This window comes from Plenodomus lingam, assembly GCF_022343315.1.
Source record: "Plenodomus lingam strain CAN1 chromosome Unknown contig_14, whole genome shotgun sequence".
Classification (NCBI taxonomy): Eukaryota; Fungi; Ascomycota; class Dothideomycetes; order Pleosporales; family Leptosphaeriaceae; genus Plenodomus; species Plenodomus lingam.
The window spans coordinates 1,065,498-1,081,111 of record NW_027093932.1 but is presented as its reverse complement, the minus strand read 5'-3'; the positions used below and the strand labels follow the sequence as shown (position 1 = coordinate 1,081,111).

The 15,614-nt window shown below is 51.1% G+C and overlaps 5 protein-coding genes across 5 annotated transcripts; 1 reads left to right on the top strand and 4 right to left on the bottom strand.

The window, feature by feature from the left end:
• Positions 1–2,003: 2,003 nt before the first annotated feature.
• ARG2 (Amino-acid acetyltransferase, mitochondrial) lies at positions 2,004–4,257 on the bottom strand (the record flags this gene model as incomplete). The annotated part of the gene is made up of 2 exons (XM_003834292.2): positions 2,004–4,127; positions 4,204–4,257. The coding sequence occupies 2 exons, from the start codon at positions 4,255–4,257 to the stop codon at positions 2,004–2,006; spliced, it is 2,178 nt and encodes a 725-aa protein (XP_003834340.2).
• Positions 4,258–4,651: 394 nt separating this feature from the next.
• IAQ61_002443 (uncharacterized protein) lies at positions 4,652–5,724 on the top strand (the record flags this gene model as incomplete). Its single annotated transcript, XM_066095547.1, has 2 exons — positions 4,652–4,729; positions 4,849–5,724. Coding segments are annotated over 2 exons (954 nt in total), but the record flags the coding sequence as incomplete, so codon positions are not given.
• Positions 5,725–5,996: 272 nt separating this feature from the next.
• Positions 5,997–7,765, bottom strand: IAQ61_002442 (uncharacterized protein; the record flags this gene model as incomplete). The annotated part of the gene is made up of 5 exons (XM_066095546.1): positions 5,997–6,769; positions 6,848–6,879; positions 6,940–7,133; positions 7,233–7,550; positions 7,640–7,765. 5 exons carry the CDS (start codon positions 7,763–7,765, stop codon positions 5,997–5,999), a joined length of 1,443 nt encoding a protein of 480 aa, XP_065954382.1.
• Positions 7,766–8,781: 1,016 nt separating this feature from the next.
• Positions 8,782–12,322, bottom strand: IAQ61_002441 (uncharacterized protein). The gene is made up of 3 exons (XM_003834288.2): positions 11,448–12,322; positions 9,365–11,235; positions 8,782–9,263 (listed from the first exon to the last, which is right to left on the bottom strand). Exons 1-3 carry the CDS (start codon positions 11,718–11,720, stop codon positions 9,050–9,052), a joined length of 2,358 nt encoding a protein of 785 aa, XP_003834336.1. The 5' UTR covers positions 11,721–12,322; the 3' UTR covers positions 8,782–9,049.
• A 359-nt stretch (positions 12,323–12,681) lies between these two features.
• On the bottom strand, positions 12,682–13,950 carry IAQ61_002440 (uncharacterized protein; the record flags this gene model as incomplete). The annotated part of the gene is made up of 4 exons (XM_003834286.2): positions 12,682–13,566; positions 13,615–13,698; positions 13,745–13,811; positions 13,868–13,950. The coding sequence occupies 4 exons, from the start codon at positions 13,948–13,950 to the stop codon at positions 12,682–12,684; spliced, it is 1,119 nt and encodes a 372-aa protein (XP_003834334.2).
• Between the last annotated feature and the right edge of the window lie 1,664 nt (positions 13,951–15,614).

The window sequence follows — 15,614 nt, the reverse complement described above, 5'->3', positions numbered from 1 at the left end:
GGTGTCCTAAGTATTTGTTGTAAGATAGCAACAATCCACGATTCAAGGCACACTCTCTCGTCTTCTCCCCGTGACAACTTCCTCCAATGATTTCCAAATTCCCTTGTTCTCTGCTGCATGTAGGGTTTATTTGTTTCTTGTTTTGCTTTTCCCTGTTCCTGCTCTTTAGTACTGTTGTCCTCCCTTCGACGTCCTTCACCTCTCCGGTTGTTAATTTTCAATCCTGTAGGTAGCCGAGAGCCGCTTCTTCTCTTCTGTGGGGCCCTACTTGGGGAATTGATATAGAACAGCTGAAAGACGCCCTCAACTTATACAACATGTTGTCGCGCAAAAACACGCAGCAAGTAAAGTCGCGATGACGCCGACGCTATTAACAGGGATTAAACGACCGACCGACGTCGGAGGGCTGAACAAGCAGCAAGTGTAACAGAGCTAGCCACGCAAGACTGCGCCTTGATTGGTTGGACTGTCCGCTCACCCCAAACTCTCGAGATTCTGTGATACGGGTAGCATCGGCTGAAGCAGAGTACTGTGTATCTCATTCTCCATCACACGTAACCCCAGACTCGGCTTTGCGCAATAGTGGAGCTTTCACTGGCCTGGGGAAGTTGGGGGTGCATCTTTAGCTACGAGGACCAAACTACGTGGGGACGGATTTCAACGGCATACGAAGTCGTTCACATACCAAAGTGCTGCAAGATTTTAGCACTGCTGTACAATAACACCGAGAAGCCCTTGGATCGGCCACTATGGACACGGTGGATTACGAGAACTGTCCAGCCAACGAAGAGCAAGAGCAAGGAAGTATTAGATAGACGGTGAGGGAATCTAGATCAAGCTAGAGGACCTTGCAAGGCTTCTTCTGCCACGAGATACCAGTCATGAGCAATGAGATGATCAATGTGGAGCTTGGAAAGGTAGACTCCCAGGCCTATGCAACTCCCGATGCCTAGCTTCTTCAAGAGCTATTGTATAGCATCTCGCAATTACGCTCTTGAGCATTCGTCAGCCGCCAAGAACGCTCTTTGCATCCGGGCCTGGGACTTGGACACCTTTCCGCGGCAAAGCTTTCACCGGCAGGGCGAGGGGCATTTCAGGAGTCAGGGGTTTTTGATCGATAGCTCAGAGAAATACATTCTTAACTGCTCATCATTAACTTTGACTTCTCTAATGTTAGCTATGGCTAACCTGGTATGGTTTCAAGGACCAATACCATTGGCTTACATATCAATATAGCCTCTTCCAGCTTGATGCTTATTGCATAGCAAGACGATCTTAACCAGGGAAGTCTGGAATTTCAGTATCCATGTATACTAGGTGGGAAAGTAAATCTCATACAAACATTCCGTGACAGTTGCCAGTCCTGAACACTTATATTTTCGGGGAATTTTCTAATCCTTGTTTAAGAAACGGCTCAAATATATCAACAGCATCTATCGTTTGGATATCCCTTACACAGACGATAATAAGCAGATTCGGTATGATCTTTTAAAAGAACGAAACTCTCCCAAACAAGCCCAGGTTTTACAAGGGCATACGGTTGATCAACTTCCCCGCAGCAACGCTCCTGGATCCATTGAAATACGCACTGAGTCAAGAACGTGTACCATAAAATGACGCCGTTCCGCACTTGGTGAGTTCGGTACTGGCAAGACCACTTACCACTTACTACGCCTATTAAAAGGACTGCTGAATCTTTCCAGAGATGCATCAAAGGGAAACTTTCTTTTACTTTGGTAGCAACATTATATATTTTGAGACCAAAGCGCTGGATATGTGGGAAGAATTGGCCGGAAGGAGAGTCGGACAGGCTATGTCGGTATTCAAAGTCATACATTCACTGCTTCTTTGGCTGGGAAACATAAGCAATACCAACTTGAAGTTGGAAGCATCCTTTGGAGCAGCGATGGATAAACGCATGATCGTTGGAGGGTGTTTCAAGTGACAAGACGAGGGGTATCGATGCATCGGCTTTCCAACAGTCTGATAATTATATCTTTTAATTAATCGAGTCTTTGATTACCATCCGCCCAACTAGGTTGTATTCCACTGCACACATCAATGTACGCCTCCCATTTCGTTAAATCCTTCTTTGTGCCCGTGCCCCACTGCTCAGTGTCCCATCGCTGATGCACACCCTCTATGGTCCAAAACATCGTCCATTGATTTCCAGGGAGATTCCACATCCCCTTGCTTCGCTCCTGATACCACTTATTCACGGGGTTACTTGTGCGGCTTCTCCACACCACACCGTCAGGAAAACATGTGCGTGTCAATGCAGCCCAGACGATGTCGGATACGCCGCCTGAACCTTGGGATGATGTGAGAACAGCAAATTTATCGAGATAAGGAATCCAGTATGGCGAGTCTGGCGTAGCACCATCTGGGCCCGCCATACCACGAAGCGAAGATGGGGTTTCCCAAGTGCATATGGCGCCACCTTCATAGTCCCCTGCAATGATGATGCCAGCAACGCGGCCGTGTATGCGTTCAAGATAGTGTTTCGCATCGAGTTTGCGACGGAAGGAGTCGTTAATGAGTTCAACGAGTTTGGGGAAGTTGATGCGTGGATCATTGGCTAGTTCTATACTAGGGTTTGATGAAGAAGGTGGTTGCCATGCTCCCGTAACGCGCGGATCAGGTATCATGGTCAAGGGGATACCTTTCTTGAGAAAAGTGGCAGGCTTGGGCAACGCTGAACCGACAAACCGAGTCGCTGGCGATGTGGGAAGTGAGGACGAGATCATGGGCTTGTCTGTTAGCAGATTGTGAAGCAGTGGGTTCTTTGCAGGCGTCTTTTGCTCATCGTCTGGAATCGCTTTTGTTGCAGCGTCGAGAGGAGTGAGTATGAGGCCTGATGATGATGGTGAAAGCAGTTTCAAGCCTCGCTCCACGACATCAAGGTTCTTCAAATGTCGTGCAGGTGCCGAACCATCGAGCTGTCGTAAATTTGATTGGGACAGTGATGCCATATCCTTCTCCACGCACTTCGATAAGCGAGTACCGCGACCTAGTGACAGTGGGTTACCGAAGCTGTCGTTCCCGGGAGCTGTCAGCGTAAGACGCTGTAGATCTTTCCTGATGTCACGATACTCGGCTTCCAGGTTGACAAAGACGTGCGCACCATCGGCTCGGCTTTCCGATGGTATGCCACCAAGAGGGTCGAGAATGATGATCCGGTCGAGAATACGTGTTTTGTTGGCCTCATTGTGATTGCTGTGTTTGCTGCTGGGAAGCTCTTGAACTGGTCCGCCATTCGCTTGGTCAGTGATACCCGCAAGCTCTCTGATCAAGGCAAGTAAGACATCATCTGCTTGCACCCTAATACGCTTGTAGGTGTCATTGAAAGCAAATGGGGTAATGACTGGGATGATTCCGTCGTCAATCGGTGGAAACAACAGAAAGCCATTTTGAACTGTCACTCCTCCTCGAGCTGAGGCTGTACTCGGTGCCTCGTTTGTCAGATGTGTGTGGCTCAGTGCGTGCTGAACAAGCAGTGCTCCGGGCTCATGGTGTCGTTCCAGCGCTGCTACCAGGCGTTCTGCTTGCTCGTCGACCAAGTCTGCAAACTCTGGGTCCAAGACGGCGTTTGGCATAACAGCTTCCTCATCACAGTCCAGCACAACTGCAGTGCTCATACCAAGTTGCGCCATTTGGCTGAGGGTCAAGGCAATGTCTCCTAGAGTGCGATCGTCGAGCGTCTGTGGCTGTCGCAGCTTGATGAGCGCCAGATGAAGTGGCGTCTCGGGCTCTTCCTCCTGGTACTTTTCCTCCGGTATGGGCTCTCTGGTGAAGACTGTAGGTTGGTAGAGTACGCCTAGATTTACGCCGGAGCGCACTGCGCCTGTATCATTCTGCCCAACAGCGCCTGTAGCAGGCTTTGCGGCTGCAGCAGGGATTGACTTCGTCTCCTGTGGGGGTTCAAATTGCTTGAAAAAGTTCCTCGCATCGCGATTGCCAGGTGATTCCTTGAGAAGACGCGTCAGGTGCTCGCGCTCGGTGCGCTTTCGCTCTTTTGCTGCACTCGACGCTTGTCGTGTGTGCAGTGTCTCCAGGTGAGGACATGTCGTAAAGTTGGCCGTTGTATTTGTCGCAATCGACTGCTTCGTGCTATCGAATTTGGGGAGCTATCATCACCGTCAACATTGACTGCGTCCTAATCCCAGCTTTCACGCACGACGTGAGTCACTAGGTACAACGTACAATCTGCGTGGCCTTCCCCAAGCCCCTCGCGGGGGCTTTGCTCCAACTGAACATGCTTCATGCTACCGTGCTAATGCAAGAACACATACCAAAGCAAGCTCTATACATTCCTTCTCGAGTCTGACTGAACTTTTTCGACCAAAGCTTGATGCGCATCCGCACTGAGGAATTTCTGACGTTCACAGTTCCCCACTACCGGTACGGGCACTAGACGTCATTGGTAGCCGCTAACCGACATCGGCCCGCCTCTTACGCCTATCTCCATGTCTGTCCTGTCTGTCTCCACCAGAGGGGAAGTCTTAGCAAGCACTGGACAAACTACTATAGGTACGGTACTATCGATGTGAAGCTGGGGAACCTTTTAGGCTGATATGTATTTATATAGGTATTAGCTCTGGCATTGGCGTCTAGGTACTCTCTTAGTCCAATGCTTCCTTCATTCGGATAGGCTATAGCCACACACATACCATACACGATCAGCATGGCTCCACAACTCGCATGGATTGGTCTTGGTAACATGGGAAGGGTACTGTACATTCAATCAATAGAGAACTGATTGAACATCCACTGACCAATTTTCAGGGAATGTGCAAGGTACTCAAGTCCACAACTTGACAATTATCAAACAACATCTTACCAAAACAGAACCTCGTTGAAAAGGGCAACCTAGACAAGCCCCTCATCCTCTACAATCGCACCCTATCTCGCTCAGATGATCTCTCCGCCAAACTCGGATCCTCCAAGACAAAGGTTGCATCGACCATCCAAGATGCAGTCAAAGACGCCGACATAATCTTCATGTGTCTTAGCGACGACGCCACCGTTTCCTCCACGGTGGACACAATCCTCGAATCCAACATCGCAGGCAAACTAATCGTAGACTGCTCCACCATCCACCCGGACACCACCAACGCCCTCGACAACAAGATAACAAAGAACAACGCCTCCTTTGTCGCCATGCCTGTCTTCGGTGCCCCCGCAATGGCAGATTCCGGCTCTCTCGTCTGTGTGCTCGCTGGCCCCGCGCCCTCAATCCAAAAGATCCTCCCCTACACAACCAACGTCATGGGCCGCGCAAACATCGACTTCTCCTCCCAACCCCCAGGAAACGCAACACTCCTCAAAGTGATTGGAAACACCTTCATCCTCAATCTCATCTCCCAGCTCTCCGAGGGCCACGTTCTAGCGGAGAAATCGGGCCTTGGGACCGACAACCTGCATGCTTTCATCTCGGCCATGTTTCCCGGGCCGTATACCGCGTATTCGCAGCGCATGATCGAAGGCGATTATTACAAGAGGGAGGAGCCGCTCTTTGCTGTGGATTTGGCAAGGAAGGATGCGAGGCATGCTGCTAGTCTTGCAGAGAGTAGTGGGGCGGGAGAGGCCGTCAAGATGTTGAAACTGGCACAGGGGCGGTTGGATGGCGTAAAGAGTGAATTGGGGGAGCGGGGGGATATTCCAAGTGTGTATGGCGTCGTGAGGAAGGAGGCTGGATTGGAGTTTAAAAATAAGGGAGATTAGGGGTTGAGAGCACCATACCAAGGCTTATTGACTGTACTGTGATCAAGCACAGTTTCCGGATAAGGTCCTGAAATGAGGTTATGAGCATACATCATGACTCCATAGTTTGATGTTCAGAATGCTACGTGCAAAAACATTGCCAGTGGTAGCTGCCGACTTGGATATAAATTCATGCGCAACCGAACATCATCAGCCCGATTTCGTTTCGCAAAAGTCTCTATATATATCAGCAAACAAGAGGTACCTCACTTCTTCGACTTCGTCCCTGAACCCTAAGCCTTAACCTCCTCCTGCAACTCCCCATCCTTCTTCACCCCCTGGCCCTCCAAATCATCCGCATGCGTATTCACAATTCCAATCTCCGCCGTACTAAACTTATCCGCCACATCCCTATACGCCGGCACAAAATTGACGCAAATGGGATATGTACACGCCGCGAGAAAGAATGCCAACGGGACCGTCATGGCCATGGCCGTAGGCGCATTCCCAGTTACATAGTTCGTAGCTCCCTGCGAATCTGCCGCGGCAAACAACAGCGGAGGGACAACGGCTCCTCCCGCCACACCACCGACGATAAAGCCGCTGCCCCTCTTGCTATACTTACCTAGGCCACGCATTCCCAGCGCCACAATGGTGGGGAAGATGATGGACTCGAAGAACAGGACGACGAATAACATGCTCATGCCTGTGTTGTCGCGTTCCGTGATACTCGGGATGATGAAGATGATGCACATCATCATAAACGCCAAAAACACTTTTCGCGGCATTACAAACTTCATGATTGCGGTGCCGACGAAGCGGCCGAGGGTGAAGCAGCCCTGGGCGCCTGCTAGGAAGCGCGAGGCCTCGGCGTTGCTCGTGGGCTGTCCCGAGGATGTGAGGCGAGTTTCGGTAACGTAGTTGATAAAGGCACCTGCGATGGCAACTTGAGCGCCTGTGTAACAGAATTGGGCAAATGTGGCATGGAAGAGGCGGTATTGTTTGCGGAAAGGTGCGACATCTGTGCCTGCGTGCGTAGATTCGGCTTGGAAGGCCATGTCGGCATCTGAAATTCATCAGTATTTTATATCCAATCATGGCTGTTTCAAAACATGAAGACATCTAGAAAGATATGAAGACGTACCTGTGATTTCAGGAATGGGCGAGAAATAGTATCTAGAAGATTGTAGTCAGTGTGTGCCACATTGGGCCATTTTGGTGGAAAGATGGACTTACACCACAGCCAGCAGAAAGACAAAGCAAGCAATTGCCAAATAAGTCCACTGAACACTGGCCAAATCGTCTTCATCCGTTCCTGTATTCACAAAGAATACATAACTCGCCAGCACAGGCGCAACCACCGTTCCAATACCATTGAACGCTTGAGCGATGTTGATCCTGATCTCCGAGTAGCGAGGAGGTCCGCAAACCTATTTCCCGCATATATTAGCGAGCGTCTTTTTTGAACTACCAGAGAAGTGTATCTCTATTGTCTTCTTGAGTAGTACATAGGGGTCTGTTCAACTTACAGCAAGATAGGGGTTCGCCGCCGTCTCCAAACTTCCCAGACCATTTCCAATCACAAAAATGGCTGCACAAAATCCGCCAAAACTGCGATATACGAGGCACGGCCAGGCCAACAAAGAGCCCACTCCATACAAAAATAGCCCCCAGATGAAAACGGCCTTGTAGCCCCAGTGCCGCAGGAGCCAGTTTGCGTGGCCCAACGAGGCAAGCGGGTATGCGCCGAAGTAGGCTGCTTGGAGACCGGAAGAGCGTGCACGTGTGATGTTCAGGGTGACTTGAAAATGCTTGTTCAGCGTGTCGATTAGGCCGTAGGAGAAGCCCTGGAGAAAATTAGTGGGTATCCATTTACGAATTTAGAATAGAAGGGCTGGAAGGGCTGGTAGTGGTAGTGGGGGCTGCGTGAACTTACCCATAGAAAAAAGAGGATTGTCACAAGGAAGAGGGGATAGATTGATTGGCGAAGAGTAAGTTCCGCAGCTTTTGTACGCTCGTCATCGCGCGTGCGGAGGGTGGGGCGTTTGATGCTCCAGCCCATCTTGAGTTGATTGTATGTAGTCTCGTGTTGTTGTTCCTTTGACGATACCTGCGATGAAGGTGTGTCCGTACCCACTACTACGCAGAATTTACCGGATGTTCTGCGGCGGTATAAACGGTGGTTTGCGACGTTTGCAACTACCTAGTGTGTACTGGAGTAGAGTTGCCAACAAACCTCAGATGTAAGAATGGCAAGGTCCCAAATCCTTTCGACTGATAGGATGGCACAACTGGAAGAACCGCACACCACTGTCCACAGATAAGAACCCAAGTGAAGAAAAAAAAAAGCGGATGCGTCCCTGTTCAAGTACTCGTTCGTGCTCCTCTTCATCACACCGAACCCTGGTCTTGTGCACCACCCTCACCCTCTGGGCATTCCTCTCAAGGAATCCAACCACACGCAGCATCACGCCAACAACCCCTACCATGGGATGCCCTAGCCCAGCATACGAGCACCCCTCGATCGTAACCGCCCCCCCCCCCCCCGCGATTCAATGACCCCGACATTGGAAACCAAGACGGTATTTTGCCACCTCTAGTAAGTATCCCGCCCGCACTTAAAAAGCCGGGGTAGAACGTCTGGGGATCAGCATCAGCGCGCGCTAGGCGGCATGGCGCAAGTGACGTGACGTCTGCCTTCCCCAACAACACAAGGCATTCAGGCCCAGACGATGGGCTCGGCAGAGCGGAGACCGATGGAGCTTGTCTATGGCAAAATTCTCGGAACAAAGGGGGCCTTGGGGAGGGAAAGGATCGGCGGGTTGGGCCAGCTTTGCATCAGCACTTGAGCTACGTTGATGGGGTGAGAAGAATTCTGGGAGGCTTCGATTGCATATCGGCGTCGAATATGGATGTGGGCGCATGAATCGCGCCGTCGGATAGGGCATGCATCTATTTGCTGATCGGGTGTAGTACGGGACGGGACTACTGTGTACTGTGTGTACCATGTATACGTATATGTACTGTGACAAGGAGGTTCACGTTACGACGGATAGGGAGGAACAAGGTTTGGTCTGCGGCGCTTCTTCCTACTGTGTACCGGTATGCCCACGTGTTGCACGCTCGTACATACATGAATACCTGCCTCGCCCTCACTCCCACTACCCGTCAGCCCTTTGAAAGAAAGGAAGAGAATGCTGCATGCAAGTGACTGTGTATTTGCGCCGGAATAGTAATTACACTACTCTAGTTCGTTCTATAGTAGCACGAAAAGCCCATCCGACACAACGCAACCATCCATTCCTGATTTCACGCGACGTACCCCATTCATTCATCATTACCAATCCTACTTCTCAATCCCCAATTCCTTGTAGAACGCCTCCGTCTGAGGCTTCCTGCCCAAAAACTCCACTAGAATATCCATTTCCTCTTTGCTGCCTCCACGCTCCAGCACCGTGTGGCGATAGCGCCGGCCTTCTTTGGGATTCATTGGGTCAGCTTTGAAGACACTGTAGAACATGTCTGTAGAGTAGACTTGAGAGGAAAGGTAGCCGTAGTATCTGTTGTCATTTTCGAGTCAGCCAATTGTATCATATTAGATCTATGACGAGTTTAGGCCATCAGGATAGGTGGGGAAAGAAAGAGAAAGAGAAAGACTTACCCAGCATCGTACCCACCGATCAAATGTCCAAATGTCGCTTCACCATTACCCCAATGCCAATCGCCCTTCTTATCCCCATCTAGCGCCTCAGGTCCATCCAGCTGGCAGATTTCGTGCCTCAGCGAGTTGTATGTCTCCGTGATGTCCATGTTCTCGAGGGCCTCGTGGCTAGCAGGTTCGTGCACCTTCATATCAAAGGTACCAAAGTGCAATTGTCGAAGGTTGAACAACGCATCGTTGACGTGCTTCGTGCTGATCAAGTTTGCAACCAGCGAGTTGGGGATCTTCTCGGCCGGCTTCTTGTCCGAGCCCGACGACTCTTTGTATGCGGCTTCATATTCTGGAGATAGATAGGAGTAGTGGTGCGATAGTGATCGGAGTTGCGAAGGGGTCCAGCACCAGTTCTCGAGCATCTGAGAGGGCGCTTCGACGAAATCGCGGACGGTATTTGTGCCGTGGAAGCGCGAGTATGTGGTTCGTGAAACGAGGTCGTGGATACCGTGGCCAAGTTCGTGGAACAGGGTTACGACTTCTTCGTGCTTGAGCAGCGACGGCTTTTTGGGCGTGGGCTTGGAGAAATTGCAAACGAGTGCTGTGGCAGGGTAGCGTCGCTTTCCGTTCTCATCTATGTAACCGGGCTGGAGGTTGAAGTTGGCAGCATGCCCGTACTTGCCGTCTCGCGGAAACAAGTCAAGATATAGGTAACCAACAAAACCAGCACCTTCACCTTCGTCATCCCAGACACTGAAGATCTGTACATCCTCGTGCCAGACGATGTCGGAACCCTTGCCACCGTCGGCAAGAGCTGCACGCTCCTCTTCACCTACAATCTCGACAAAAACTAAGCCAAACAGCTCCTCGAAGATTTTTAGCATGCCTTGGATCGTCGTCTGCAAGGGGAAGTACTCGGCAATGACCTGGTGATCGAGCTGGTACTCTTTCTCCAACATCAAGCGGTCGTAGTAGCGGTTGTCCCATAGGTAATATCCCTCGGTCAATGGTCCCGTGAGGCCGCGTTCCTTGTTGTCCTGCTTCTTGAGCTCCTTCAACTTTTCGATTTCCTTCGCACCCCCTGGTGCCAGCCGTACGCGCAGATCCGCCAAAAAGTCGTCAACGGTCTTGGGGGTCTTGGCCATCTTGTCTTCAATCCTGAATTGCGCGTGGTTATCGTAGCCGAGGAGTCGGGCAGCCTCGTCGCGGAGAAGGATGGCTTCACGGAACAAAGCCACATTCTCGGGACACTTGTTTTCGTTTGCGATGAAGACCGTCTTACGGGTTTCGGCATTCGTCGCGTACTTGAGCGTGGGAAAGAGATCAGGGTACTTGAAGGTAAGCCAGACCTTGCCCTCGTTTTCTCCGTCTCCCTTCTTCAGGCCCGAGAGCACATCATCCGGGACACCGTCCAGCTCCTCCCGCGTGAACCACAGGCCGCCGTTCTCCTCGTTTAGGTTCTTGCTGAAGGCAATGCTGATCTGACTCAGCCTCTGCTTGATGTCCTTGAACCGGTCCCTTTTCTCACCCGCAGGCAAGCTCAGCCCGTTGCGGATATACGACTTGTGCTCCTTCTCCAGCAGCCGTTGCGACTCCGGGTCCAGCTTCTCGCCCTTCTTCAGCACCGCGTCCACCAGGTTGAAGACGTCTTCGCGCATGGACGACTCAATCGCAAAGTCTTCAAACAGCTGCTCCGCTTCGCTGGACGCATCCCGCAGCTCCTTGTTGGTGGACACGGCGTTGTAGAAGCCGATGATGTGCGACTCGATAGCCACCTTGTTGTCATCGTGTGCGCTGGGGAGGTTGACAGTCGCAAACGTCGCCGTGTCACGTGTGTTCTTCGCAACAATTGCATCCTGCACGGCTCGTGATCTCTCAATCTATCGAGTGGGTGGTCACAGAGTCAGCTTCCTGTTTCCTAGATGGGCAGATGCTTCCCCCTGCCCCTCCAATCACCAGAAGTGCGGGGTTTGTATGTCGCAGCCGCATTCTGCCACCTACTATGTCGGTATCATGTATGTGTGTAGGTGGCGGGGTGTGCGTGTGAATCGCGCGGTAGTCACCCCAACACGGGAAGCCTTTGAAGACGTACCAATCTCTTTGTGTCGCTGAGCAAACTCTCCTTTGTTGCTGTAAACTTGGGTGGCAGCTGCGGCGGCTTCTTGTACAAGCTCGAAACCATGGTGGAATTGGTGAGCGGGCGGTGCGACTGCGTGACCAACGGATGGGGTCTTATATATTGGACGATGGAGGGCACGCGTAGACCAAGTCGCAGTGAAGCCAGAATGGAGAATGTGGCGATGAGCACAGCGACAACGGCGAAAAGGAGCTTGGTGAGGCGTGAGGAAGCCACGGTGGTGTGCATGCGCTTTGGGGCTCAAGGCGTCATGTACCTACCCGTTGCCGATTATGTGGGGAAGGCAGTGCGTGGTGTGCGTGTATGTGCGGGCGGTGTACTGCACTACCGGTAACAGTCCAAATGGGGGTGATTTGGGGCACAGTGGAGAATGCTGCCGTGGGTGAATGTAGAGGGGCAACGTGACTTCTTGCTTCACAAGCTGCCCCTGGCCTCCTTGATGACCCGCATCATGCACCTCTTGCACGAAGAGGAGATGTGTGGTTGCTGGGTAGAAATTCGGCCCGAATGGTCAAGTGGAGACGGGACCACCTTTGATCAGGGCCAGCCTCTCCAAGGATCATGGCCATTTCATCATCCGTTCACTTGTGTACAGAGTATCACGACGAAATCATTGGCCGACAGCTAGGTAACGTAAATCTACTGCCGTCCATTGTGGCCTACCTACAAACAGCGGGTTTGCTGGCTTTACCTAGCTGCTTACCAGTACCGTAGCCGAAGCGAGACACAGCATCATTCTGTAAGATCTTGAAACCGTAAGCAGGCTCAGGATGTTCAAGACTGGATACCAAGCTGGGAATAGTGCACTTGGGTCCAACATGGAAAATTATATCACCATGTGCGACCTAACCTAGCGTTTTGGGCCCTGAAAGGAACTCCTAGAGACATACTACACTGGTACGGTTGTGTTTGATGGCTTCAAGCAAAACTTGAGAAGACTTCCCTTTTGAGCATGATTCAGAGACTGCAAAGATTAGCTGTCCTGGCTGAAGACGTCATCAATCCAAGTCTCAAAAACACATGAGTATACAGAATAATATATCGATCAACTAGCAGCGGCGCAGTAGGCCAGCTACCACGCTGTCACCGAAATTTGTATCCATTCATATCTTACATTTCACAGGCCGTCGTTCCACCTCATCATACATATCATACACATTACCGAGCATGCTGGCCTCAAATCCACATCTTACACCGCACTGAGCGGTCTCGTAGGCTCCAAACTCGTACTGTTCCGGCTCCTCAAGCTCAAACTCTCTGGCACAGTAATGAACGGTCCCCATCTCGGACTCTTCTCGCCCGCTTTCCCCTCTTCCAATCCAAATGCCCCCGCCTCTGCCTCAAGCTGAGGGGCTCGGTTTTGGTTGTGCTGGTCTACACCGCCCATGGGCTTTGGTGGTTCGACTCTTACTAGTGGTGTGCCTGCCTGTTGCTGCCTATCTTTACCCCCCGTGAAGAGTAGCCGCAGGAAAGGTACAGACGCGGAGATGATACCAGCGTTTGTCTCGACTTGGCCCCAGAGAAGCAAATCCACGCCGAAACGTGCGCTGTTGTACGGCGACTCGGCCCACAGCATCATGACCCACATGCGTACTGAGCTCGCTATGATGGCCATGATGCCAACGGAGAAAATCCCAATGAGTGCCAGGCGTTTGCTGACTGGCACCCGTAGGCTGAGTAGCGCCGGTATGGGCATCAGCAAGATGATCACATCGGTAAGCAGATTGGCTGCGCCGCAAAATATCCAGAGTTTGGTGGGATCGAAGCACGCAAGCTGTTTTTGCTTCGTGTTTGGGTTACGGTCGAACTGCGCAAAGTAGTTTGCAGTGTCCCACGAATCTGATGGCTTTTGGCATTGGAAGATGCCGGCTATGGCTGCGGCAATCGTGTACAAGGAAACGAAGGCAATGGTGGCGTGAACTATGCGCCGAAATGTCCGCTGCGCAGCGATTGCTCGGTAGAAATAGAGAATGCTGAGTTTGACAAAGCATAGCCCGACGATGTAAGTGATGCGGTAGAGCCACCATGTGATTAAGGTACCGCGCAATGATGCTTCTACCTCCAGTCGTTTCTCCTACCATGTCATTAGTGCCAGCGAGTTTGAATATGACAAGTTGCATACTGGTATCCGGATATAACTTGGTCGGAATTTGCTGCTTGTCTCATCTTGATAATAGTTGATGACAAAGTTGCCCCAAGAGAGGACCTAGAGACAATTAACACCATATCAGCATAACTTTGTTCCGTCTTACCAATGCCGTCAACATGAGATGATCACTTGCGGTGATGGTGCCCATGAGAAAGTATCGACAATAGTATCTGTACTGCCATATCAGCAAGATGACCACAGCATCCGACAGAAAGTAGCTCTATACCTCAGCCCGACGATGACGGTCGATATCGAAGTCAAAGTCGCTCCGACAATGACCACTACAAATCCCGGGCGTAAATAAGTCATGATGTAGATCGATTGATCGAGATCGATCTCGCATTCATGAGTTGCTCCTGAGGTCCTGTTCGCCCAGTCGATGGGCAGAAACACAGAACTGCTGGAGCTTTCTGCTGAGGCAATAAGGAGCTATCTTGAACACACAAAGAGCAGTAAACGGGGAACGCTCGTGCCTCCAAACTGACTGATGATAAGAGCGGATGCCTGTGGTTTAGAATGCCCCACACATGGCTATCGTATTTGTCGCTTACGAAAGAGCGTGTGATGGACGCCCAGCGGATGCAGGCAGTCGAAACTGTGACATGTACGAGATGCTACTAGAGTAAAGTTCATCGGAAGTCGTAAGCATAACGTGTGCCATGGAGGAGGTACAGACTTCTCCACTGTCAATGGTGCGGGATAAAACGTTCGCAAACTGGGATGCCGGTGTTAGAAACCGTTGTATAGTCTGTGTGATCGGCTCGGTACCAGGATTTTTATGTGTAGCATGGTTGGGAGTCATGCACACGGCCTCGTCGGTCGTTTCGTTATACGTGATATGGTCGCAGAGTCGCGGGATTCAGGGATCGTACCTGGTTTTACACACCACAGAATGATACAATGCATGCAGTACTCAACAACGCAAAAGAGTAGCTGGGTCCTCGTGAACGATTGACTGGCTGCATAAAGTGATCTGCTCGGCGCTTCTGTATCCACTCCCACGCGGACATGAGACCGTCTGAGGTTTGACGGCTGAAACACTCGTGCAGTCGCCTTACAAAAGACATTCCGCCCACCCACCGTAATTATGATGGAATTTCCAAGACGGTTGAAGATTTTGAATTTTATCCGTCAACTATTGGTGCGAAATTGATGTCTGCTTGGAAACTTGAACAGTTTGGACAGGAGAGGAATGCTGGTTCGGAAAGGAGCTGGGAAAAGAAGCGCACGATGGTCAATCGACAATACCGTACACGTCTCGGTGAGGATAGGATAGTAAAAATAAAGGGATAGTTAGCTGGCCTCTGTTGTTCAGGTAAGAAAGCTAGGCAGCGTAGGTAGATGGCGGTGCATTCCGTTGACTGAAAGGTGTCGTGTTGTGAGGGTGTTGCAAGATCCTTGGCCCACGGCAAAGAATCATCCGAACGGGACGATACTGCCAAGAAGTTGGAAAGTGAACGTACCTACAGTAGGTAAAGACCACGCTTGAGATAGCCGTGCCTAGGTACTGCTAACAGTGATAACGGGCTTTTATGGTTGCTGTTTCTGGTGCGACCACAACTTACAATACCTAGACTCTTACAAGTACCGGTAGCCAGCTCTAGCCCAGGACGCCGGAAGACATCGCAGCGCCAGCGGCCATGAAACTATATCCCATTCGTACATAGCCAGCACGTATATGGGGACGGACTCTGTAGCCGTCGACTTTCTTGGTCGAATATCGCGAGAATGAGGGAACCAAGTATGTGGCTTAGTACGGTGAAGCGTTCCCACTTCCCTAATTGGGCATAGCTGGCTCGCTCCCGAGTCCACTGTCACTGCCCGGCGGGCGTGCAGATGTGCCCGTCAGAATGACTCATTCGCGCTAGGCTGTAAATGGATCCATTTCAAGTCCCACCAACGTTCATGGTCGTCTCGGAGGACGCCTTGCACCTCAACAGATGTACCGTGTAGAGAGTCGCGTAAGCATCATC

What these genes read in the sequence shown, in the direction of transcription:
- IAQ61_002441 (XM_003834288.2), bottom strand. Translation starts at nt 11,720, where the DNA reads ATGCACACCACCGTGGCTTCCTCACGCCTCACCAAGCTCCTTTTCGCC. An exon ending in TCAGCGACACAAAGAGATTG is followed by an intron (nt 11,236 to 11,447) that starts GTACGTCTTCAA and finishes CCCACTCGATAG; the next exon opens with ATTGAGAGATCACGAGCCGT. An exon ending in ATCGGTGGGTACGATGCTGG is followed by an intron (nt 9,264 to 9,364) that starts GTAAGTCTTTCT and finishes AAATGACAACAG; the next exon opens with ATACTACGGCTACCTTTCCT.